At 46.8% G+C, this 24816-nt stretch overlaps 1 protein-coding gene and 1 long non-coding RNA gene across 6 annotated transcripts in view; one reads left to right on the top strand and one right to left on the bottom strand.

Annotated features, from left to right (window-relative positions):
* Nucleotides 1-24816, bottom strand: part of LOC135287886 (uncharacterized) — a 32289-nt gene that overhangs the window by 5655 nt on the left and 1818 nt on the right. Inside the window, exon 2 of one of the 2 annotated variants that reach the window (XR_010351344.1) lies at nucleotides 24014-24114. This is a non-coding gene — a long non-coding RNA (uncharacterized LOC135287886). Of the gene's footprint in view, nucleotides 1-23892; nucleotides 24115-24816 lie in introns of those variants that run through there. The other variant, XR_010351343.1, reaches the window with a different exon arrangement.
* Nucleotides 1645-24614, top strand: LIMA1 (LIM domain and actin binding 1). Of its 4 annotated transcripts, none has more exons than XM_064401107.1 (11): nucleotides 1645-1769; nucleotides 4908-5043; nucleotides 6849-6894; nucleotides 8834-9232; nucleotides 13376-13484; nucleotides 14239-14399; nucleotides 16619-16723; nucleotides 18565-18622; nucleotides 18908-19020; nucleotides 21927-22060; nucleotides 22446-24614. In XM_064401107.1, exons 2-11 carry the CDS (start codon nucleotides 4925-4927, stop codon nucleotides 23449-23451), a joined length of 2250 nt encoding a protein of 749 aa, XP_064257177.1. In that variant the 5' UTR covers nucleotides 1645-1769; nucleotides 4908-4924; the 3' UTR covers nucleotides 23452-24614. The 4 variants fall into 4 exon arrangements, with proteins under 4 accessions (XP_064257177.1, XP_064257174.1, XP_064257178.1 ...); XM_064401104.1 differs by having other exon boundaries at nucleotides 13373-13484; XM_064401106.1 differs by lacking the exon at nucleotides 1645-1769 and adding an exon at nucleotides 1953-1973 and having other exon boundaries at nucleotides 13373-13484.

The following is a 24816-nucleotide window of genomic DNA, read 5'->3' as shown; positions in this document are numbered from 1 at the left end:
GGATGTTTGTAACACCCTAAATTAAACCCTGGACACCTCATACACAATTAATTAAGGCAAGGCAGCACCTCCTAAGCGCTGCTCTCTTCCTCCTCATGGCCCATCCCACGGCTCTGTGAGGTGCCTCACGTTCTGGCATGGCCTCGTTGGGGCACTAATCCCACAGCAGATCCCTCTGGCACATGGAGCTCTCACTCACGGGCACAGAGGCTGAGGCTTTACACTGTCTTTGATGCACAGTCTGATTTTTTTATCTGTGTTATTCTTCTTCCCTGATTCCAATCAGCAGTCTGTGGGCTGCTGTAATGCAAGCAATGAGATCCATTCTTTTTATCCTTGATATTTGGATAATCAACTTCCAGGTGCTACTGGAAATGCTACTGCAGTGCATCCTGTATTCCCAACATTTCCAAAGAACTACTCCATCCTATGTAACCTAAAAATTCTCCCTTTGTATCCATTTCTCATTTTGCAAATCTGTGAGTCTATTGGAATAAAAGTTTTCCATAAAACCCTGAGTCAAAGCACATCACTGCAGCATTCCAGATGAGGCTGCACATTGGAAAAGCAGGAGTGGTTTGCCCAAAGTGCCTCAGCATTGGTATCTGGTATCATTTGAGTGCCCTGTGATGTTCCTGCCACCAGAAAAAGGGGGGATGCCAGTCCAGAGGGACACCTTCCACTGTCCCAGGGTGCTCCAAGCCCCATCCAAGGCCAGGTTGGATGGACCTGCCTCCATCCACCAGGATCCAACCACAGGAGCTGTAATTTATAGTGTGTGGATTTTCTGGGCTATAATTCAGACTTTTTACTGGAATGACTAAATTTCACATGCCAGTGCTGAGATTGTCATAAAAGTAACATCCACATATTAATTTAATTAGTCACTTCCTGTCTTAATGGCCGCTGCTCTGCAAGCAGCTCCCAAGGAATTTGGGACAGCCCAGAATTTGGGACAACATCAACATCCAAGACCTGCAGCTGGGGAAGGAGCTGGAGAACCAAATACATACAATTTTTTTTTTTCCCTCAGGAATTTGGTACTTGACACATTAGGAAGAATAACAAGGAAAGAAATAGGAACATCCAAAGAAACACAATTAATTGTTCAGATGAATCCCTCAAGGATCTGCAGGGCTGGCCAGGAGCAGCACTGGTGTCCCACTAAGGAACACAGGGATGTTCCAAATCTCAGGAATGCCGGCTGTCTCATTTGGCTGCTGAAGCCAATTTTTCTTGTTTCCAAACAAATGAAGGTTGCAGGAGACCAAACACCTGGCATGGGCACAGCTTCCCCTGGCACAGCCCCTCCTGAGGCCTCGGCAGCCACCGTGGGGTGGAACCCCAGCTCCGAGACCCCTCATTCCACTCCCACTTTGCCAGGTTTGGGGAGCACCTGCGGCCAGAGGGGAGCGGGGGACAGGGCCAGGCGAGGGGGACAGGGCCAGGAGAGGGGGACAGAGCCAGGCGAGGGGGACATGGCCAAACCAGGGGGACAAAACCCAGCCAGGGGGACAGAACCCAGCCAGGGGGGCAAAGCCAAGCCCGGGGCGTGTCCCGAGGGCCCTGGGCGTGGCCGGGGGCGTGGCCGCGCGGTCGGGCCCGGGCCAATGGGGCCGGGGGCGTGGCCGGGGCGTGGCCGGGGCCGCTGCCCGTTGCTGCGGCGGGCGCGGAGGTGCAGTCGCCGCTCCGGCCGGGACAGGTGCGTTGGGACCCGTTGTTTCAGCTGCCACAGGTGCGGCGGGATCTCCCTCGTTCCGCCGGGACAGGTACGTGGGGCGGGCTGGGGCGGAACACGACGCACAGGTGCAGTAGGATCTGCCGGCCGGGCCGGGACAGGTGTGCCGGGAGCCGCCGGCCGGGCCGGGACAGGTGCGGTGGGGCCTCTCCCCTCCGGTTCGGCCGGGATAACAGCGCGGGCGGGGGTTCGGAGCCCCGGAGCCGGACCCGCGCGGGGCTCGGCTGGGCCGCGGGTGAGTCCGGGCGGCGCGGGGCGGACCCGGGCCCCGCTCCGGCTCTCCGGGCCCCGCTCCGGTTACCCGTGGCCGGCCCGCGGCGGGGGTCGGCGGCAGCGCGGGCCGGGGGCTCGAGGGGCCGCGCCCTCCGCTGCCCGCAGCCTCGGGCTGCCGGCGGGTTCGTGCCCGGGCTCAGCGTGCTGCCCGCGGGTGCCCCGTCCCTGTGGCCGCCTGCAATGAATAGGCCACTTCCACCTTAGTTAGCCAGTTTTCCTTTCAGGAACTTTCCTCGTAGAGGGATTTATAGTCTGCTGTTAAATTTGTGGGTAAAGTTATTAGAGGTAGGTTTGATGTGCTGTGGCTCAATCACAGTCCCTCCCTAACATCTGGCACACCTCTGGCATCCCTGTCTCCCTCTCCTCTGGTGTCTGTGCCACCTTTCACAGAGCCTGCTTCCATTGCAGCAGGCAGAATATTCATCGTCTTGTTTAAATTTTAACACATGTTTTCTGAACTTTCTCTAAATAAACTACTCAGAAAGAGTAGTAAAGAAACCCAGAGATACTTGAACATGCCAAAACTGTAAATGAATGAGAAAGTGCTAAGAATGTGGGATGGCATAAAAATGTGGGAGTACAAGTTTCAAGGCATGTCAGAGTTCTGTTTCATGTCATTTCTAGTGACTGAGATTCCACATAGGCTGCTTCTCTTTCCAGCTGAATGTCCCAGCAGCAGGTACTGACTTTATAAAGAGATTTTTGCCTAACAGGCCAGATTAACTCAGTGTACCTGTGGCTTTGATGGAAAATGGCAGGGAAACAGAAGAACACAACAGGGAGAAGATGCAGCCCTGAGCAGGGCTGGTTGGGGATGCAGTGGGATGCTCAGGCATCCCAACCAGGGTTATTTTCTGAACAATTATGTTCAGTTTTGTTTCTCAGTGTTTTACTGAACTGTTCCTTCCGTGTGTCAATGAGCACCTGTTCCTTGTGCCAGGGGAGCTCTGATGAATGCCCCGCTCCTGTTTCCTGGGCACAGCTGACTCTGCTCTGTGAAAGGCCATTTAAACTGCAGCGGGGCCTCAGGTGAGCTCCCTTTGGCTCAAGATTAGTCATAAAACAAAGTTCAACCTGTGGCACGACACAGCTCATTCAGCACTGGTCTTTAACACAGTCAGAATTCTTTCTGTGGGATTTTCCAGCAGTAAATTATAGCTGTAATCTGTCTGTGTGCATTCTGAGGCTCCTGGGAATTGAGACTAGAGGCTACATTCTGCATCACAGAAATACTGGGTTTATTTGTGTATGCAGTAGGACTTTTTAAAAGGGAGAAGGTGAAATGAGATCCTTTGTCTTTGTGGGTGGTGATTTGTGCTGCTGTCAAAGGCCAGAGCATTCTCATGCAGCCTGGATGGAGGTTTACAGGGGACTTGGTGATCCAGAAAGTGTTCAAAAAGGCAGGAATTTCAGAAAGTAACCCCAGTTTGGGTTTCTCTTGCTGGTTGGAAGGGGCTCTGTGTGCCTTTCAGAGGCTGGGGCTGCTCAGGCAGCCTGGAAAGGCAACATTGATAAGTGGTTTCAGTTGTTTCAACATTCCCACAAAACCATCATCACTTGTTTGCAGTAGTAGTTCAACCTGCATGTTTGAAACCACCACCAAAATCATTGTTCTGATAAAACCTGTTGTGTCACGGGGTGCTGTTCTCTCCAGGACATCAGAGGAATTATGGAATGTGAGAGAAAGGCCCATTCTTCCTGACTGCCTGTGCCAGTGCAGAGATGTGTTCACCTGCCCCTGTTCCAGACAGGGAACAGCACTGGAGAGGCTTTTCTGTTCCCAGGGCTCCCATTCCAGCACTGGGAGCTGCCAGACTCTGCCTGTGCCCCTGAATTCTCCTGGGCTGAGGTGTTGCAGCATCCACATCTCTGCCGTTTCTGAGCAGGTGCATTCTGTACCTGTGAGGGTTTCAGAGACCTCGTCTTTCCTCCCTTTGCTTGGCTGTTTGTGCCACCTTGTGTGAAGGTGTTTCTGTTTGTGTGTGACCAGTTGTCTGGCAGACCTGGACTCACACTGGATCCAGAGTTCCGTGACTGTGCAAATCCGTTAAGGGAATTAATGGAAAATACAAGGAAGAGCTCAGCCTGCCTGGAGCTGGCACTGCAGGGTCAGTTCACGCCCTTGCCACAGGCATTGTGTGACATGGGAGCAGGGATAAAGTAAAAGAGGAAAAAAGGAAAGGCGTTCCCTACAGGCTTTATTTTTGTCTTATCAGAGAACTCTTTAAATTAATCTCCCCTCCTTTCCTCCTCCACAAAAGAAAACTATGTAAAAAATAAATCTGTTATAGTCTTGTTGGCTTCTCTGGGCAAAATCTCTTTCCATTTCCAGGAGGCTGGGATGGTTTGAGCTGTTTTTTTAGGTAATTAATACTTTTTAACTGATATTATGGTAACTGCTGCAACAGGAGGGGCACAGCTGCCTCCATGAACACGAGACTTGTTTGAGCTCACAGAGGAAACGCTGCTGCGCTGAGAGTGAACACAAGAGTGAATGAAAAATGTTTGTATAGTAATTACATCCTCTTAGTTTCGTAACTCAAACCCTCTTACATAAATGCCAGCACACTTGGTTTGAAACCGGAACAAGCGAGGGCACTTTGGGGCTTCCTGGACTCCTGTGTGTGTGTGACACAGGACTGGCACTCTGGCATCCTCTGGTCACAGCTCTGTGTCCACAGCTCCCCATTGTGCCTATGGCTTTATCAGGGCACCATCTCAATGGCATCTGCACAGGAAACTATAACTTATCTGCTGCCTTTTTAAAGTCAGTTGATGGAGGAGATCCTGAGGGGTTAGGACTGGTGGCACTGGGATGCTGGGAGCAAATCGCTCGGTGGAACTTCTTTTCTGCTCACAGTTCCTAGTGCTGACACTGTTCCTTCCTCCTGAGCAGGGATTTGGGGAGATAAGATGGAGCCTTCCCCATTCAATAGAAGGCAATGGACCTCCCAGTCTCTGAAAATCACTGCAAAAGAGCTTTCCCTGGTCAACAAGAACAAGTCCTCGGCCCTCGCGGAGAGGTTCTCCAAGTAAGTGCTGCGGGGCTGGGGAGCACAGCTGTGTGTAGGTGACAGCTGGCACCTTCAGCAGGGACTGCTGCTCTCACAGTTGCTGTGCCCTGCACAGACACCCCAACAATCCCACCCTGTGCCTCAGAGTGTTATCCAGATGCTCCTGGAGCTCTGGCAGCCTTGGGACAGTGGCCATTCCCTGAGGAGCCTTTTCAGTGCCTGACCACTCTCTGGGGAAGAACCTTTTCCTGATATCCAGCTTAAACCTCTCCTCACTTAGGTAGAAAAGGAATATTAAGCTTCCCTTTTCTCTGAGAGATGGATAAAAGGTTAAACTCAAACCATAAATATTGTATACCATGAGAAAGCTGTGTAGTAATAACCAATGCATTCCCTGGAAAAGCTTTTATTTCCTTAAGGAATTATATAGGCTTCAGCTGGGGTTTTCAATGAGATTTGGGGAAATTAATCTCTGAGGCTCTTGCTTTAATAGTGTAACAAAGTTTTGGATCTTGAGTGGGGCAAACTTTATGGAATCTGCAGGAGAGGAATAGTTACACACCCACAGCTCCAGAGCTCCTCTGTGGAGCTCTGGCCCAGGGAGAAGCTGTTTGCTGTCACCACCTTAAGGTAATTTATTGACTCACTGAAGCTTGATTATAGAACCTGGTCATCTTGCTAAATGTTGATAATCCCTTGAAAAAGGCTTACTGGAAGTAATCCAAACTGCTATTCCTTAATCAAGTAGTGTCCCTCTACATAGGCAGGGTCAGTGCCTTGGAAAAACACAGTCCTGCTCTGCTCTCTGGCTTTGCCACCCTGATGCCCACAGGGAGGAGTGTGACATTTAAGTGCTCTTAATTAAATATTTGTATGTGAAAACATTTTTCTCCATCCCACATAATTGGATTTGTTAGGTCAGAGGCACAAAAGGCAACAGCAGAGATTTGAGAAGTGACCCATGCTGGGCTGATGCTGGGCTGACTCTGAGCGAGGGCTGGAAATTCTCCCTGTTTCCAGGTGCTACTTGACTTTCATCTGTGTTCCTCTTTGATTCTTCTTCCAATATTTCCAGCCTGTAACACACTCACTGCTGTGTCAAAAGCAGAATTCCACAGATAAGGGAAAGAAAAACACCCTTTGCCCAAGCAGACGCTGGGCTCCTTCTCTCTGAAAGGCAGAACTCCTTTAAAATGGCAAAATTTGTCACGAATTTTCGTATTTCAAAGGCCAAGTGCAATCACCTTGTGCAGGAACCAGTGAGAACTGTGGAGGGACTGACAGCCAGAGGAGTGCAGATTGCTGGGAGTTCCCTGCAGCTCCTTAAAGGACTTTGATTCATGATCCAGGGTGGCTTATCTCCAGAGGGCTGTGATGGCTCAGCTGCCCAGGAGGCAAATGCTGAATGGCGGCAGTTCCCAGCCCACAGAGTAAAATCCTCTGGCACTTAGGGAGATTTTCGGCATGTGCCAAGCTGGAATTTGTTCTGGTTCAGCAGCTGCTATATAAAGAGCTGAATTATTCCTGCAAAGGGGCACGGCAGACAGCTGGGTGGCGGAAACAATACAGCTATTCCAAGGTAAACTGTCTCTATTTGGGAATCAGAGTGCTTAGGGAATGAAAAGTATTAATGGGTGTTATTATTGTAAACTGGATGACTGAAAATGTGTCTGTCACTTGGCTTTGTGTTATTTGCTGCTGTTTGTCCAGCCTCTAGTTTTAGTTGATCCAGGGGGTGAGGGAAGAAAAATCTCAGCTGTCCTCAGGAGCATTCAGTATTCTGGTTAAAACTTGGGTTTTGTTTGTTTTTCACTCTCCCAAAGGTATCAGAAAGCTGCTGAAGAAGCCACTGCTGAGAAGAAGAGAAGTGTAAGTGTTTTGTAGAAGTGTTTGTTTCCTTGGAAAAGCACAGCCTGCAATCAGGATGGATCACCCGCACAAGTATTGCTATGACAGCTGATTATTGGAGCATCAAAATTGCTGCTGTGTGTCCTACAGAAAACCTGGCTTAGACATCAGCTTTGCTTTTGCTTCATGCCCCATGCTTTTTCCCAGTGTGGTGGAAAGGAAAGGAAATGAAGTTTCTTGCCCAAAGTTGTGTTGAATCACCAATTCTCTCCTGAGCAAAAGGCAAAATGAGTTGACCACAAGCCAGGAATACCTAGCTCCTGTTCTTAGCTGGAGGCACTTGTGTGGCGCCTCTTCCTTTCTTAACTAAATTTAAAAGTGCTTAAAAGGAGCCTCCAAGCCTCCCTGAAATCCAGTATGTGTCTTTGAGAGCTGTAGGATCTTCTCTGAGGGGACTTCCAGGGCTGCAAATGCCCCTGGATGAGGCAGCACCGAGATTTTTGGCTCTGTTACAGCCCCACATTCCCTCCTGTAACCTCCGTTGCACTCAGGTGTTCAGAGGTCAGGGGACCTTGGCTGACAAAGGCTGCAGGGCTTTGTCCTGGTCCTGGGGTAATTTGTGTTTTAAAGCACTGCCAGGATCTGTAGGAATGTTGCTGCCTTGATTTCTCTTATGCTTGGGGAGCTGCTGTTTGGGATGTATGTGGGATAAAATAAGCATTCTAAAAATGACTTTTAAGTCTTAAATGTTCTTCAGTGCTTGTGTCTGTCAATCTTCCTGTGATCAGGGAACAGGCAAGTCTCAAGCAGGAGAGACTTGTGTTAGGAAGTGTGCTGAGATTCTGGAGGTGTTCCCACAGAAACCTGTCACAGAATTCTCAATATTTCTGTTCCATGACAACACTTCCCTTACAATTTTAATACTTTCTTTTCAATACAGTCAGCAAACACTGATTTTTTTTTTTGAAGTGTAAGTGGATTCAAGTCAATTTGCAAAGCAGCGTTCAAAATGTGACCAGAAGAGTAATAGGGTGAGAGACTTAAATCCCAATATAGCCACTAATGCCAGTTAATTCCTGTAAGCCTGGCAGCCCTGCTCCACTTGCAATGAGTTTGGAGTGGTCTGCAGAAGGGAGAGACAGGAAACATGCAATGGTGGCAGGTATTGGGTTGGAATGGCTCAAACACGGGCTGGGCTGCTGCTCTGGGAGAGGGAACTGTTTGGAGCAGGAGTGGGCTGGGGAGCAGCTGGATGGGGGGTGATGCTGCTCCAGGGGTTCCTTGGGGGGGAGGCAGTGCCAGTGGCTCCTGTGTGTGTCCCCAGTGGTGCTTTCAGTGGGTTGAGTGAAATAGAACAAAAATCCCAGCAAGTTACTGGTTATTTTTAAACTGGAGCAGAGGGATGTTTGTTGTGGGTGCTTGGCTTGAGCTTTGGCTGTGTGGTGTAAAATCCTGGGCAGGTCTCTGGGAACTGAAGTGTTGCTGTTACCTGAGAGCAGAAACAGGTAACTCCAAGGATTTAGTGGTTTCTGAGAGCTAATTTGTAGCTTTTGGAAAGCCTGGTAGGGTTGTCTTCTGAAGACACTGCAGCATTTGGCACACCAGCCACCTCCTATGACCGCCTGTGCTCCTGTTTCCTTGTTCTGGGACTGGAGACCCTCCTTGTGTGGATTTGAGTCCCATTTCCTTCGTATGTGGATTCGGCTCTTTTGTGTGCCATTTAACTCCTGGGGTTTGACTCCCTTTTGCCTTATAAGGCCATTCCTGTTTGCTCACTTCCTGCCTTACTCCTGACTTTTCTCTTCTCCCCCCTCCCTCCTTCCCTATCCTGGATGCTTTCTCCATGTGGCACAGCTGTAACTATTCACAGCTGGCCGGGCGCGGGGATCGCTGCTGAGCTTCCTCCTGCATGGAAAGGAAGTGCTCGGGAGAGCTGCAATTAACTCCTTGTTCTTTGCAGAACACAGAAAACCTGCCCGCTCACTTTACGAGGGGGAATCTGAGCGTGCTGAAGAAGAAGTGGGAGAATCCGGCGCCGGGAGCGGACTCCGGCAGGGAAGCGGCGCGGAGCAGGGGCGCTGAGGTGAGGCACAAGGCCGGCACCGGCCGCGCCCCTTCGCCATCCCCGGCGGCTGGAGCTGCCCCTGGCCGGCCGCAGTGTCCCGCTGCTGACAGCACCGAGCCCCACAGCCGCTCCCGGGAGGGCGGCAGCATGGAAAACTGTGCGAGAGAGCCCCGTGAAATGGAAAAGCCCGAAGGCAGCGAGAGGTCCGAGTCTCCGGGGAGGATCGAGAAGTACAACGTGCCCCTGACCAAGCTCAAGATGATGTTCGAGAAGGGCGAAGCCCCTCAGCCCAAGGTAAGGATTCTGTCCCTCCCAGTCCCGGAGAAACTAAAGCTGCTGCCTCCGCGGCATCGGGAAAATCCCGGGAGGGAGTGGCTCCAGCTATTGACTCTGCAAATATTGTGCTCATTGTTGTAGTGAAAACAGAACACCGTGGTGTTAGTAACTTACTCGAGCCACGCAAGTATGTGCGTGGTGCTCGGAGTTGTGGCAGCTCGGGATTGCTCGCTGGAGTAAAGAGAATTTGCTTTTGATAGGTTTCAGTGGAAGAGGGGGAAATAAGTATGGAATTTATTAAGTTTTGTAAAGTAAGTAGGGATTGTTTGTGTCTCGTGTGAGGATTACAATGAGGCATGTAAATGTGACTTGTATAAAAGGCATAGGTAGGTATTTGTGTGTTTTTTAATATATGAAAAGTAAGAGAGTTTGAGCTCAGCAATCAGGACTGCTGCAGTCGAGGTGAAGCCCTAAGAAGCGAGAATTTTTGATATCTGTATCAGTATGAGTCACACAAACTCACACACACACATAGTGAAATACTCCCATCCTTCCCTCATCTTTGTGTCTTACAAAACGTTTCTTATCGAAAAAAAAAATCTCACTGAAGGAAAACGAAGCCGAGATGGCCAGAGCAGCTCCTGCCCTCACTAGTTTTGACTTGCAAATGCTCAGGGCTCGCATTTTTCTTCCAACTGCTCATGAAATCTGATCCCGCATGTGGACTGCAGCCGGCGTGTCCCGGGGGGAATTGCTTAACTCCAAAATGAGTTGCATATGTTGGGGACTTGCAACACAGTCCCGAGGCCTCGATGCTGCTGGATTTTCCAGTTTTCTCATAGTTTCCTCTCCTCCTGGCTTTGTTTTACTGAGAATGGTTCTCTTGAAGTATTGACTGAAACAAACGCATTTTGGATAAAAGTTGTTTCAATATGTAACAGTTTAGGGCTCAGAGGAGCAACTCGGTGTTGAAGGGGATTTTGGGTCTGTGTGAAGTAATTTCACAACTTGAATTTTTGTAGTCTTTGTCATGGTATGAGAGCTGCCCATGACAGACCTTCCCTGAACTCTTGCTGTAGGATTAATCACTCAGAATTCCCCAGGAATTCTGCAGATGGGCTTCGAGTAACTTTATCTCAGCCTGGGGAGTAAATTGTTTTGGAGCTGAGTGAATCTGAAACTGATAGTTTGTCAAGTTTAGCAATTCAAACGCTGTTGAAAACCAACTAGACCCAGTAAACACCATCCATGAGGCACAAAAGTGGTCAGGTTCAGTCCAAAATCTCTGTTCCAAGTTAATCTGTTACAGCAGAAAGGAAAATGAGTGTTCTGAAGTTCAGATGTCGGGGAGAGGGGGCATGTTTGGAATTCCATTCCTCCTTCTGGGAATTGGTCTGTGATGGGAGGATTGGGTGGGTGCAGAGAAGGGAGCTGGGTGCTGTGGGACCCAGGTGTGGCTCAGAGAGGTGGGAGCCACCACAGCACTGCAGCTCTGCAGTTGCCTCTCCCATTTATTTCCTGTGCTTTTTCCTGAGCGAGGCTTCATGGAACTGTTTTGGTGGAAAATTCCTTTCTGTCATTGAGTCCAACTGTAAATTCAGCTGAGAGATGGCAGCTTTCCTTGGACTTTACTGAAGACTTGATGTGTTGGTGCTGTCAGAGCTTTGCTGGCAAAACCTGTGTGTGAACTAAGCAGCAGCACGGCTGGAGGCTCGTGGCAGTGCTGATAAATCAACTTCCATGGCTGCTGGGCAGGTCTGGGGCAGGATCCAGGGCAGAGCCTGGATCTCCTGATTCCACCTCCCACTCTAAACAAACCTACTCTCATTTTCAGGATTATAAGTAAAATCTCATCATTTGTTCATTTATTCACTCAGATCTTGCTCTGTCTTTGCAATAGATAGGAGGCAGATTTTTCATTGTATTTTCAAGGAAACAAACTGCTCTAATCCCATTAGGGGCAGGCACGGCAGCCTGGATTGGTTCAGCACTGAGCAAAGACTGGAACTGATAAAAGACCTGATATTCAAAGGATTCCTCCTGTAAGTGACAGTGAAAGCACAGCCAGGGGGAGGAGGATCAGATCTGCAACGTTTCTGAAACAGTTGTCTCGGGGCTGGTTTGTGTTTCCTTTAAGGCAAAACCTGGCTGTGGTGTGTAGGTGACCTCGTGGCAGGGTCATGTCTCACACAGGTGGTTTGCAATGAAATAGGTGTAACTTTGATTTGGTTTTTACCCAACTCTGTGCCCCAGGTGAAGCTTTACCTGTGCTCACCGTGCTTCTGCACTTGCCCAAGTCTGAGAACTTGGGGCTTTCCACACACGAGGAATATTTTGTATCCCTTCCAAAGCAGCAGAAGGTGTGCTCTGGGAATTGTGGCCCAGCCACAGAGTGACAAATCCCTAAGGGGGCTTTCTCCATGTGAGAGGAGTTACCTTCCATGAGCCATGATCCTGCTGATTCCCTGCAGTCTGTCAGTCTGTCAGTTGTAATGTGGAAAGTCTCTCATCTTCTCTGCTAAACATTTCTTTTCCTTTCGCTCTTTTTTTTCCCCCAAGATAAAACTGTTGATTTAAAACCTACACATATTTGTAGAATATCTGTAGATCTACTGAATATTTGTAGTTTTACTGAACTATGCCTGGTCTCTAAAGCTTTTGCATTCTGGTTGTTGGGATTTTTACTGTGCTCTGCAGCTCACCCACAGAAAAGCTCCTCAGGCCCTGCAGATGTGAGGTGGCAAAGGGCAGGAGGAGGAGCTGGCAGGGCTCTGCAGTGGTGCCACTGGGACACTTTATCTGCTTCTGCTGATTGAACTTGTCCTGATGGTCCCTTGGACCCCAAATTTCTGAGCTGCAAGAACCCTAGACTCGTGGGCTCGGGGTGATGTTAAAGGGGACATTGAATAATCATCTAAGAATAGTTTTTATGGAATGAGGGACCTGCAAGTCTTACAAGTGTGCAGGTCAGTGCAAGACTTGTCAGAGGTAAAGCTTTTTTCCAGCAAGAAAAGTTACCAAAGTCTTAAACCACAGAAATAGAAACTATTTCCCGTGCTAATGGAAAATGAGGTTTTCCAGCTGCATTTTCCTTTCCTGGTGAAGTTGCTGTTGTATGGAAAGCAGCCTGATTTTTCGCAGTGATTATCTTACACTGCAGTTCTGCAGAAATAAAACTTTGGAATTTCCTTCAGTTTGGTGACCAGCAAATAAGAAAGTCTTTGGAACTGAGGGGGAATGTGTGGTTGGAGCATCTTGCCAAACCTTTTTCTCTACATTAGCCTCAATCTGAATTTCCAGCTGTGATTTAACTCTTCCTAGAGAGAGAACAAAGGTCCAGCACCTTCTAGGATTTTATAGGCTGACTTTCAGCTGTGAATACATCCCACCTTGATGGAGTCCAGTTTAACTGTGCTCAACAATTTTCATCAAAGCTGCAGAAATTTCTTTTTGTGCTTTCTTTTGTTGAGATTTAGACACTGGAGAGTTGGTCTCAACAAATAAGAATAAAATCTGATTGAAGCAGCCAGAGCATCTGTGTGGTGCCACCAGGACACCCTGTCCAGCTCTGCAGCAGAGAGTGATTATCCTGGAGATCTGAGAATATTTATCTCTTACACTCCTGCTTAAGCTTCAGCCTTATCGGATCTAATTAGGGAATTATTTGGTACTGAATGCATGAACTATCCAAATCAAAACAAATAACTCTAGATAACTTTTATTACAATACTATCAATTCCTTTTTCTGTGGCTGAGAATGCATGCAGATTTTGGATAAGTGGCTCCTTGCATCCTTTTTCTGATTTAAATCTTCATACAATGACCGTGACTGTTGGCTTCAACAGAAATTGCATGAAATGCAAATATCTAGACTGAAGTTTTGTATATGCAGTGGGAATGACCTAAAAATCTGATCTTTGTGGTCCTTTTAAACCAAGAGAACTTCCAAAGGGCACCGACTGACCTCTTCAAGTGTTTCCCAGGTGACAGAGGGTCAGCTACTCTGTGATCAAACTTTATATTGCTTAAATAAGATGTTACCTGCTAGACTTGTTTATTCCAGTAAAGCAGCTTTGCTAGTGACACCTGTGCCTCTTAAGGGATTACCCAGAGCAATCCCTGTGTGTCCAGGCAGCTGATGGGAGGGTCTGTCCCCAGCAGGGCCCCCGGGAGCCGCGGAGAGCGACCGTGGGCAGGAGGATCTCGGAGAACAGCCTCTCCTTGGAGGAGGGTGACACTGCCCAGGGAGAGAGGAGCCACAGCACAGCAGGTCAGGAAACCTCAGCGCTGCTTTGGGGGGGTTGGTTTGGGTCTTGTTTAGCAGATAAATCTACTTTATACAAGACAAGAGAAATTTCCCTGGAGGTGTCCAAGGAACAGCTGGACGTGGTGCTCTGGTCTGGGTGACAGGGGGGGATCACTCAGAGTTGGACTCACTGGTCTTGGAGGGCTTTTCCAGTCTTAAGGATTCTATGAAATAACTTTTGCCTTTCCAAAATGGAAGGAAGTCCATCAGCATCCCATTTAATTAGTGAAGCCTTGCTGGGAGTTTTAAACCATTCCACTCTTAAGCATGGGAAAGCAAGGCATAGGGAATAACCAACAAGTTGAGGAACACAGCCCATTCTTTCCTGTGGCTCAATCCTAGAACTAGTTTTAATAGTCAAGGTATTTAAGAAGCAGTGAACAGACAGTCAATGTTCCTTCAGCCTCCTTGCTTCAGTCCTCATCCCTCCTATCCTGGCCAGACACAGGGAGCTACTGTGAGCTTTGATTTGAACAAAACTGTATTTTTATCTGTTTGGAGACCTTTTTCTAGCAAACAATTTGCAATCTTTGGGTGTTTCCACCAATGGCTGGCACAGCTGCAGCTGTTCCTTTGGGTCTCACTCCTTAGTGATGCACATTGTGTCCTCACTGGCATGATCCTGGAGAGAAGGGCAATGTGTTTATTCTCCCCAAAAAGTATCTTAGTGAGTGTTCTGAGAGTTATCTGTTATTCATGTTTGGGTTTTTTTTACCAGGGTATCTTGCAGAGAGCAGTCCAGGACTCAGCCCAGACAAGGCAGAGACCAGGAAGACCCTGGACATGCCCCGTTTATCAGAGACATCAATAAAGGACAGGCTGGCCAAGTACCAGGCAGCTGTGTCCAAGCAGGGCAGCTCCTCAGGCATCATTCCCATGGTAAGTCTTGGTTTGTGTGCAATTGAATTTTTGTCCCAGCCTGAGACTGGAAAGGAGATCTTATGGAAACCAGGCTGCTTGAGGGTAATGCCATTCTTTTTGGAAAATAACTCTGTGCCCATAGGAGTAATTTCTGATGAAGGGTTGTCTTTACATACTTCAGGAAGAAATAAGTATACTTGCATCTTCCTGGAATAATGTTGAAAATTTTCCAAATAATTAATTGCTGGCACCCTGAGGTCCTTCTGAAGCATACTTGACATTCTTTTTCTTTCTGACTGTCTGTAGTTCCTATGTTTGTTGTTTTTGTTTAAAAAAGAAAACTCAACTCAATTCCATGTTGTCCAGCAGCTCTAAGCTGTGGGAAACTGAGGCACAGTGAGATGAAGTGACTTTGTGTCACACAGTGCACAGAACCTGGATCTCTTGGCCTGCAGCTTTGGGATCTCCAGTCAGTTTTCCTCACTTTTTACCTCCCATCAGGATTTCTCACCACTCTGAATCCAATTAGACTCTTGCAGTCAATGAACCTCTGCCTGTTTTGCAAATATTTGACCAGGAGCTGAACAATTAATGAAGTGTTACAGCTGAGGAGGTTTCAGGAATCTCAGCTTTTGTTAAAAACTGCTTGGGTATATTTGCTGGAAGTTTCCAATACTTTTGCTGAAGGATGGGAACTTGTATTGCTCAAGTATTGCTTTTATTAACCAGAGTAATAGATTTGAAGAGGAAAGGCCTTTTGAGGTTGGGAAGCTTGCCCTGGAAATGAGAGCCTGAAGTGCTGGTTCTCCCTCAGAGGAGAGCCAAGGGCCTCTTCTGAGCTCAAATGATTCCTGAATTTCATCTGCACTTGGGTCAGATTCCCCAGCTGTGGGAGAAGGGTCAGTAAAACCTTCCCTGCATGAATGGAAAGTCCTTGCAGCCACTGCAACAAATCTGATTAACCTAATTGCCCATTTCTGCCTCCTGTGCCTTGCCTGGTCTCATTTCCTGATGCCTTTTCCAGTTTGGGGCTCAGAGTGGTGGCTGAGTAACTAAATTCTGTCCTGATTTCTCCAAAGTCTCCTGTGTGCAGCCTCCCAGTGCTCTTGGTTTTGTGTCTGTCCAGCCTGATGCTCTCAGGGTGCCCCATTTGGGCACAATCTCTTCCCAATTTGACCTGGCATGAAGATGAGGGCAGTGAGATGGAGCAGACAGGGGTTCCTGATGCCAGTGTTTGCAGTGCCACTGTTCCAGCAGCAGCCCTACCCTTGGGATCTTCTCCTTCCCTGCTGGCAAAGCTGTGGAAATGTGGTGTTTGTGCTGCCCTTCTCACACCTGGGCTACAAAGGAAAGCCAGAATCTCTTTGGAACAACTATTTTAGGGCATTGTGGTGTAATAAGGCCTGGATTAAACCTGATGGACACTTAGTTCAAGTAGGGATGAGGGACAATCAGTTCTGTGTGTTGGAAGGGGAGGGAAAGGTGCTGGACAGCAGACAGAGAGATCTAAGCATTCCAATTCCAACATTTGGTATGAACCTCTTGGATGTGGTTGGTTTTGTGGAGATTTGTTTCCCAGTGCAGGAAGATGCTGGTGCTGGCATGTGGCTCTTCCTCTTTCATGTCACAGAGAAGGTGCCTTGTGAAAAGCACGAGGCTTCCAATGATCTTGTGTCCTGGGGCAATGGAAGAAACACGAGGTTTCACTGGATTTTATTGGGTTTAAAGTCTGACAGATCCTTCTGTGAAAGTCTTCAGTCAGTCTATCAAGAACAAAAATCTCAGGAAAACAGAGTCAGGGTTTTGACTAGAATTGAAGCAAATGTGGGATTTGATTTTGTGTCATATTGTATTTAGCAATTACACTGTACTTTAGGCAGTGCTTGTTTGGAAATACTTGTCATTCCAAGTGAAAAGTTAACATTTCTCAAAAAGGAAGATGTGGATTGAGCAGGGAATACTTAGGAGTTGATTTTAAACAGGAATTTGGAAGAAAAGGGCTGCTCAGGAAAACACTGCCATTACCTCCTTAGAACACAGTAAAATCCTACAGCCCGATCCTGTTCCCTCATTAGAACATGTCACTTAACAAGTGTCTGTACATTCTTATGGCCCTTCCTTCAGTTATCACTCCACATACTAGGAAAACAGTTTTTAAAACATTTAAAGAAAACCAGAAAGCAAGTATTTTCTTAGGGGAAAAGAACCTGTCACCTTTCCAGTGCTTTGTCCTATAGAGTGAGATTCAAGCCAGTGAGAGTGAACTCAAGAATTACAAATCTGGGCAGAAGGAGAATATGGCACCAGTTGAGGACTCCAGTTCCTGTCAGGATGGGGAGAAGGTAAGATGTCTGTGCTGGTGGAGATCAAGGGCTTCATTTTAAGTGGAACTGGCTGTGGAAGCACAGCTGATACACTGGTTCCATGTTCCACATGCCATCTGGGAATTGAACGTGAGCAGCTGATGCAGATTAGTTACATACTGCAAAATTCCTGGTTAAGTTGTTCTTTTTAGATTGACTCTGAGTTATAAGTGTCTGTGGAGGAGAATGTCTGGAGAGAAGTTTTCTGGGAGAGTTTTTCTGTCTTGGTAGGTTGTTTTATGGTGGATTTTTTATAAACGAAAAAATCCACACCAATTTAAAAAACCCCATGAGCAGTTTTGTATGACCCAAGTCAAAGGAGTTTGTCACTGTTTCTTCTGCATTTAGTGGTTAAATTTTAGGGTAACTGAGAATGGCAGTTTGGGTTTGTTCCTGGTTTTGAGCTCCAGCTATAAATTGAGACTCTGTAAAATGGACTCAAGCATTTGTTCCCTGAACTGGGGACAGCAGACGGGATAAAAGTAGCTGAATAATAATTGGGGTACTGTGTATTCCACCCAGGCTGAACACGTGGCAGCTTAATGCCAGGAGGGCTTTTAGAGCTTTTCAGCCTTCCTTGGGCAAGGGGCCAAATCTTTGCTTTCAGCTGTTCCTCAGAGACAGCTGAGCAGCTTCGTGTCTGACTGGTCAAGGCTGCTTCCTGCTCCAAGGTGAGTTAATTAAAAGAGCACCTGTTAAATCAGAATGTCTAACTGTTGTGAATGGAAGATTTGAATAAAATGTCTTGTATTCAGCTCTAATTGCAGAGTTACTTGTTGAGGTGTCCAGGTGCAATGAGAACCTGAATGGAGCATTGTTTGGGAGCCAGGATTGTCCTTTGGAAGGGACGTGGTGAACTTGGAAATGAGCCTAATTAAAATGCTTGTCGTTAGTGTCAGAAATGGGAATCCTCTGGCAAAAAGGAAACAAAAGACACTTCACTCTGTCATTTCTCACACTGCACCCGTGGCACATTCAGTAGCCAGACGTGAGTGACTTCAGCAGCCTCAGAACACGTTCATGCTCTGCCCAGGACACTGGGCTACAGTTCTGGTTTCAGCACATCAGAGAATGTTAATACATGTAGCTTGCCTCCTCATTACCTCCTTAATTTACAAATTTCAGTTGCTTGCAATGGACTTTTCAATCATTGAGGTGAATTAGTGATGATTTGCAGTTAATCTTGTTATAGTACTTTAGTTCCTCAGTGTAGCTACTTAAAACTATTTGCTTTAATAGCAATAGTGCCAAGTTTAATAAAGAGTTCTACATCAAGAGCTTTATCTGCAGCAGGTTTTGTTCATGGTTGCATTTGATGAACTAAACAATGCTACGATTCTGTTTAGTATTTGAGTTCAGGTCTTCTTTTTCATTTTGGTGTGGGGTTTTTTTTGGTTTTTTTTGGGTTTTTTTTGTTTTTCCCAAGAGCACAGTCTCTGCTGAATGTCAGAGATTGGTTAAATGTTGGACTGAGCCATGAGATTTCCAGTAAATGTGCTGCTTGGGGTCAAGGGATTTGTAAGTGAGAGAACGTGGGAGGAACCTCAGCAAATCAACCAAGACTTCTGAGGGTTAATAAAGGTGTACAAGGAAACAGAGATCTGATGTTTGTATGTGTGAAACCTGTGAAGGTGTCTGCCGTGTAGCAAGGACTCTCTTGACATTCAGCTGGACCCTTTTGTGCCTCACAAACAACTCCTTTCCTGAGCCACTCAGGTTTCTCCCTGTCTCCATACTCAAACTGCCTGGTGCCTTCCTGGGGCCATGACTGTTCAGATCTCAGAAGGTCAGAGGTTCTCATTTCTCATTTTCTCTTGCAGGTTTCTGTAGGTGAGAACAGCTTGTCTTTGCACTCTGGTCTGCTGGAGGATGGCCATGGTGAGCCCTGTCAAATGATTAATTAATAAAAACTGTCTTGTACTAAAAATCTATCCTGTGCCTAACACAGACTTTACAAGAATTTCTTTCATATTTAGAAGTTCATTTGCAGCTGTAATTTTAAGACATTTATAACTCCTTTTGCCCTGATTTAACACTTTTAAGTGTAGCTCCCTCACCATTTAACTGGAACTGAGATGCTGGGTCTGGTGAGCATAAGCTGCCAGAGCAGCCATAAGTTTAAAGCCATTTTAATTGCCTTTTCTCCCTCCTCTGCTCCCTCAGCTGGACAGTCAGAGAGCGAGGCAGAAGCTCAGAAACCTGTCAGCCCAAAGCAGCAGAACCTTGGTGCTAAAGCAGCTGGGCAGACGGAGGGCTCCCCGCCGAAAGCCGTGAAGGTAACGCAGCTCTTCAGTCTCACAGCCTGGGGAAGCTTAAACTGATGGCCCTGTTTCATACTGAAAAGCCTAAATACTGAAAAGCCAGACCTTAAGCATAAAAGCCAGACCTTAAGCATAAAAGCCAGACCTTAAGCATAAAGGTCTGGCAGTAACTGGATCGATACCTGCTCCCTATCAGAGTGTGATTGTGAGGGCACTTTAATTCGGGGTGGAAAAGCACCTCAAAGCAGTCAGGTTTTTTTTCCAGAGACTGGGTGGGAGTTACTTGTCTCTGTTACACCCCTGTGACAGAGGCTGCTTCTCTTCAGTGTGGCAGAGGGGCTTGAGCAGGGGATGGTCTCTGGGCTTGTCTGTGCTCCTGCAGATGGGCCCTGAGGTCCAGGTACTGGTCTTCAGAGCCTTTAGCAAGCTGGGACTTGGCTTTGCTCCTCTTCCAGCTGTTCCCAAGGTAACTGCAACTGGTAGTAACTTGATAGGGAGGGCACTGTGGTGCCTGACTCTATAAAAATCAGGTTTGGCTTTCTGAATAATGAGTCTTTGATGTTCCAGTTTCCTTAGGGAGCAATAAAGCAGATGGAGAACTTTGGTTCAGGGATGTATTTGCTAATCTGATTAGACAACAAATGGCAGCACTGGACATTTTGGTCAGGCTGTACTTGCTCATCACATGTGCTGTCTGGGGTTGGGATGCTGATTCCCTAGGCTGCCACACACTTCCTGGCTCACTCCTGAGCAAACAACTGGGCTTTTGTTGTTTCCCCCATCTTTGGGAGGAAGAGCCCTGGGCTCAGAGACTGGGGAGATCTGGCTTCCCAGTGTGCAAGGGAGAAATGCCAGTATGGGAAATTTGAGCTGCCAGTGAGAGCTGTGTGATCCTAGTCTGTGAACAAAAGCTGCATGTGCTGGTGCTCTCTTGATATTATCAAAACCATTTTAGCCTTTTGCCCAGTTACTGCTTTAGATGCTGCACTGTGTGAGATAGAAGCTTCTGTTTATTCATGCAAGGTTCCTATTTGTCTCTTCCAGCTTCTGTCTCCTGTTCTTGGTTCCTAACCTCTCCTCCTGCCTTCTGCTTCCTTCCTAATGTGAGCTCAACTCTCAGCTTTCTCTCGAGTCCTTTTTATAATTATTGGGCCTCATCTTCCTCCTGTAGTTCCTATTTGTAGTATCCTGGAAAGGAATTTCTGTCTCTTCACAGCCCAAAACGCCTCTCCACAGACATAGGGCTCATTGTGTGCAAGTAAGTCCCTCTCCTTGGATGGGGATGTGATTGCAGAAGCACGTGCCAGCACTGTTGTGTCACCGTGTAAAACCAATGTCCTCGTGCAAAAGTGAGCTTTCAGGGAGAAAATGTTCTGATGGGCAAGCAAATTGTTGCTGCCTTGCTCCATGTGGCAAGCATGGGTGATTAGATTTTTGTTTGCATTAGTAAATCTCATTTTTTTGAGATTTCATTTAGTGACTCAAGATGCAGAGTTTTGGTAGCACCTAGAAACTGTGGATTCTTTTCCAAAAGGAAATCTAAATTTTGTTAGCAAAGCTGTTATCATCAGAACTTTAATCTACTGTAACTGCAAGCAATGCCTGGAAACCCTGAAATACATATTAAAATGGAATTCAATTGGCAGCAAACTTTATGGTTGTGACAAAGTGACATGAGCTGGCTCCATCTTCAGCAATCTGCCCTTACATGCTGGAACTTTCATTCCTAACCATTGTTTCTAGACTGTTATAAATAAATTTCTGTGATTGTGTCTTCCTGTGACCTTCCTGCTTTTTCTTTAGCCATCAGATTTTTCCGTAAGGCTTTTTGTAAGTTTGTAGCAGGTAATTCTTTGCCAAGGAAAAGCTACACTTATGTCTGTGCAGACCCTGGAGTGGAGGCTGGGCTGCTAAATCACTTGTAATCAACATGCAGCCTCAAAATGCCAATGCTGTGTTATTTAATTTATCCTGTAAAGTGTCCTCCCCATTGGCCAGTGTTAATAGATTTCAGGAAGTAAATGGCATCCACTGACCTTTTCTCATGGATAATGTTCTTGCTTCCTTGATGCTGTCTGAAATCAAACCTGTGATCGTTGCTGCACAGCAGTGACACTCCTCGGTGCTCAAGTTTATCCTTGCACTAAACCCTCAGGAAATTCAGTAAGCACATAAGAATTTTAGCTGTTTAACCTCAAAGCTCTGCTCACTTTGAATCTTGAGCAAGTTTGGGGAGCTGTGAGTCCTGAAACATGAGTGGGGTTTCTTTGGGATACAGCTGGAATTGTTTACAAGTGAAGCCAGGAGTGTTTCCTGCTGTTGTATTGGTACTGAGACTATTTCCTCCTCTTTGAGAGAAAAGTGGAACATTTCAAACCATTGGGCAGCCAGTTTCCCTCCTTTCCTCTCCCACCCTGTACCTTTTGAGGCTATTTCAACTCTTCTGGTGGACAGTGTCCTTGACTGTGGCAGGCAATTGGAACTAGATGATCTTCAAGGTCCTTTCCAACCCAAACCATTTCAAGATTCTCTTTCTCTGCACAATTTTTATTATTTTGGTAAGTCTCACGCTGATTGTAATCAACTGGAATGCTTCATCATTCTCCTATCAATAAAAACAGGTTGCAGGAAAGGATGAGACAGCTTTGGGGAACAGGCTCAGTTTTAGTACTCTCATTGTTCTTTCCCAGTGATGGCTCAGCTGTGGGAGTCACTGGGGTGAAATCTTGGTTCCCTGTCAAGTCACAGTAATCCCATGGGCCGGCTGTAGCTTCTTACTGCCCACCAGACCCTGCTGCACCATAATTAGAGAAAGTGAACTCTGCAGTTCTTGAAAGTTCAGGAAGCCGTGCATGAACCCACGCCAAGTCCCCAGCAGTTGATGTGTTTTCCAGTTAACAAACTTTCTCTTCCCCCTGTAGAAATTCCAGTTGCCAATGAAGGAAACCTGTGTTGGGTGTCAGAAGACTGTGTACCCCATGGAAAGGCTCTTTGCCAACCAGCAGGTGTTTCACATCAGCTGCTTCCGCTGTTCCTACTGCAACAGCAAACTCAGGTACGTGCACTGCTCCCTTGGCTGCCCTCTGGGAAAGGAATTTTCCTGTCACAGCTGAGGAAGGTGCTGCTCAGGCCTAGCTGATCTGGAAGTCACCATAATGCAGTGATTTATGTAGGAGAGGTAACACAGGCCTACTTCTGCCAGTGCCTGGTGCACTTGATGCCATTCTTAAACTCTTAATGTAATTTTACGTGGGGAAAAAATAGACTGTCCAGCTTTGTAAAGAATTCCTAGAAAGAGCCATGCAAACCTTGAGGGCTGTAAGCTTATTTTTCTGAACATGCGGAAGACTGAAATTGAATCTCTTCTGTAACACACAACTGAGGAGCCACTGGTGTTGGTGGCCCTGAGCTCTAATGTTTGACCTGTGTTTCCTGAACAGCCTCGGGACGTACGCGTCTCTGCGTGGGAACATCTACTGCAAGCCTCACTTCAATCAGCTCTTCAAGTCCAAAGGCAATTATGATGAGGGCTTTGGACACAAGCAGCATAAGGAATTGTGGGCAGGTAAAACTGAATGTGAAGAATCCCCGGAGAAAACCGTCCATGGTGTGAATTCCCCAGACACTCCACAAAGCCCGGGAGTAGAGGATGCCCCGATTGCAAAGGTGGGTGTTCTGGCAGCAAGTATGGAAGCAAAAGCTTCAGCTGTGCCTGAAAGGGAAGAAAGACCAGCAGAAACAAAAAAGCTCAGGATTGCCTGGCCACCTCCATCTGACCAAAGTATCCAAGGAAGTGCCTTAGATGAGGGCATCAAAGTACTCAAACCCAAGTGGCCTCCAGAAGAAGAGATTTCCAAGCCCGATATGCAGGAGGATGTGGATCTGGATCTCAAAAAGTTAAGAAGATCTTCCTCACTGAAGGAGCGAAGTCGCCCCTTTACAGTTGCAGCCTCATTTAGAACAGTATCTGTTAAAGGCCATAAAACAGAGAATTCACCATCTCCCTCTAAGGAAGAGAGAGATACATTGAAAAGGAGTGAGGAACTGGAGAGAGAGGTTGTCATAGAGAAAAAGCAAAAGGAAAAGAAGGTTGAGCATAGGAACATCCAGAATGCTGGGGAGAAAAATGTGGAGGAAGAAGGGGAATTGTCTGGTATCAAAACAGCAGAGCAGAACATTGTAGAGAATGGCCAGATGAATGCAGACACAGATGAGGAAGAGCACGCTACAGAGGAGCCAGAAATTCCAAAGGAAGAACTCCTTGAACCAAATTCTCCTAAACATTCCAGCTTAGCCAATGTTGTGACCGCTAAGGAATCATCTCCAAACCAGAATCGCAAATCCCAAGACGTTGGTTTTTGGGAGGGTGAAGATATGGAAGATCTATCTGTGGAAGAACAGATCAAAAGGAATCGCTACTATGAAGATGATGATGATGATGAATAAATTGGCCTTTTACTAGAAAACTTGCTGCAAGGTGCTAGGCCTTTTGAATTGGATATTTTTAGCTTTAACAAACAGCTCTCCTGGATGAAGTGATGCTGCACTGCACATCAGCATTAAGGGAATCTACCTACGAATTATCTCAGCTAGAGAACTCTGGAAGCCTGCAAATTCTTTAGGTGCATGGAACAAGTGTCTGGCTGTGGGACGGCTTCAGCAGGTAGTGTCTGTCCCCAGCATGAGAACAGAGCTGTTCTGTCTCATCCCTTTGAGCTTCAATAGGTATTTCACTAACCACTTATGGAATTCCACTGTACTTGCTGGGCTGGTGTGGGACAGGGCTCTGGAACACACCACCCGTACCACTCCAAATGCTACTGCAGTGCTTAGGGACCAACTTCAAAGGGACTTTCTGGCCTGCTTTAAAACGGTCACTTGATGCACTTTAATACATGGAAAGGGCACAACTGGGCTTTTTTTAATAATAAAAGCATTTTTGTGTGTGGTGTCCAACAACTAAAGCATCCTAAACTGAGTGCAATGTGAATTTCTGTCTCAAACCTGCCTGTGGTCAGTCGAGGAGTCCCTGCACAACTGGAATGGTGCCCGTTGCTGGATCATGTGTATTTCAGTGCTATCCCAGGAGCTGTGCTGGCTGCCAGGTCTCTGCAAAAGACAAGTGAACACTTTGGAGCAGCCTGCAGGGCATTACTTCTGCATTTCACATGCATTTGGAGTTTTTTGTTTGTTTTGTTGTCATTTCTTTTTTTACCTGGAGTTCTTCATCATAATTTTAAACTGCAGATAAGATTTTTAAGGCCTTTTGACAACTCTGAAATCCTACTTTTATCAAGCTGCCATAAATATTTTCCTTACAGCTGTGAAATTGTGCTGCATTGCAAAAATCTCTGGAATCAGTGACACTTTCCAATTGCCAGTGTTGAAGATCAGAACATTTTTAAACTTGACTTCATTTATTTTACAAATAATAAAATCTTGAATGGGGGGAGGAGGAGGCCCCTTTTTTTTTATTATTAGCTTTTATTTGTACTGTATTCTCAAGAGAATTAGATCTTAACGATTCTTGAGGTGTAAAATATTCTGCTTTCTTAACAGTTCTGCTAATGACAAAACCTTCAATAAAGTTTGGGTCATTTCCATTATAACTGAAGTCTGGATTCATCTTGTTTCACAAAGAGGCAGTATTTAAAGGGTCCTAGAATTGTCATGGAATGGTTTGGGTCAGAGGGGACCTTAAACCTCATCACATTCCACCCCCTGCCATGGCAGGGACACCTCCCACTATCCCAGGCTGCTCCAAGCCCCAACCTCTCCTTGGGCACTTCCAGGGATGAGGCATCCTCTAGG

Source organism: Passer domesticus, chromosome 31 (assembly GCF_036417665.1).
Source record: "Passer domesticus isolate bPasDom1 chromosome 31, bPasDom1.hap1, whole genome shotgun sequence".
Classification (NCBI taxonomy): Eukaryota; Metazoa; Chordata; class Aves; order Passeriformes; family Passeridae; genus Passer; species Passer domesticus.
This window is presented reverse-complemented; position numbering and strand designations above follow the sequence as displayed.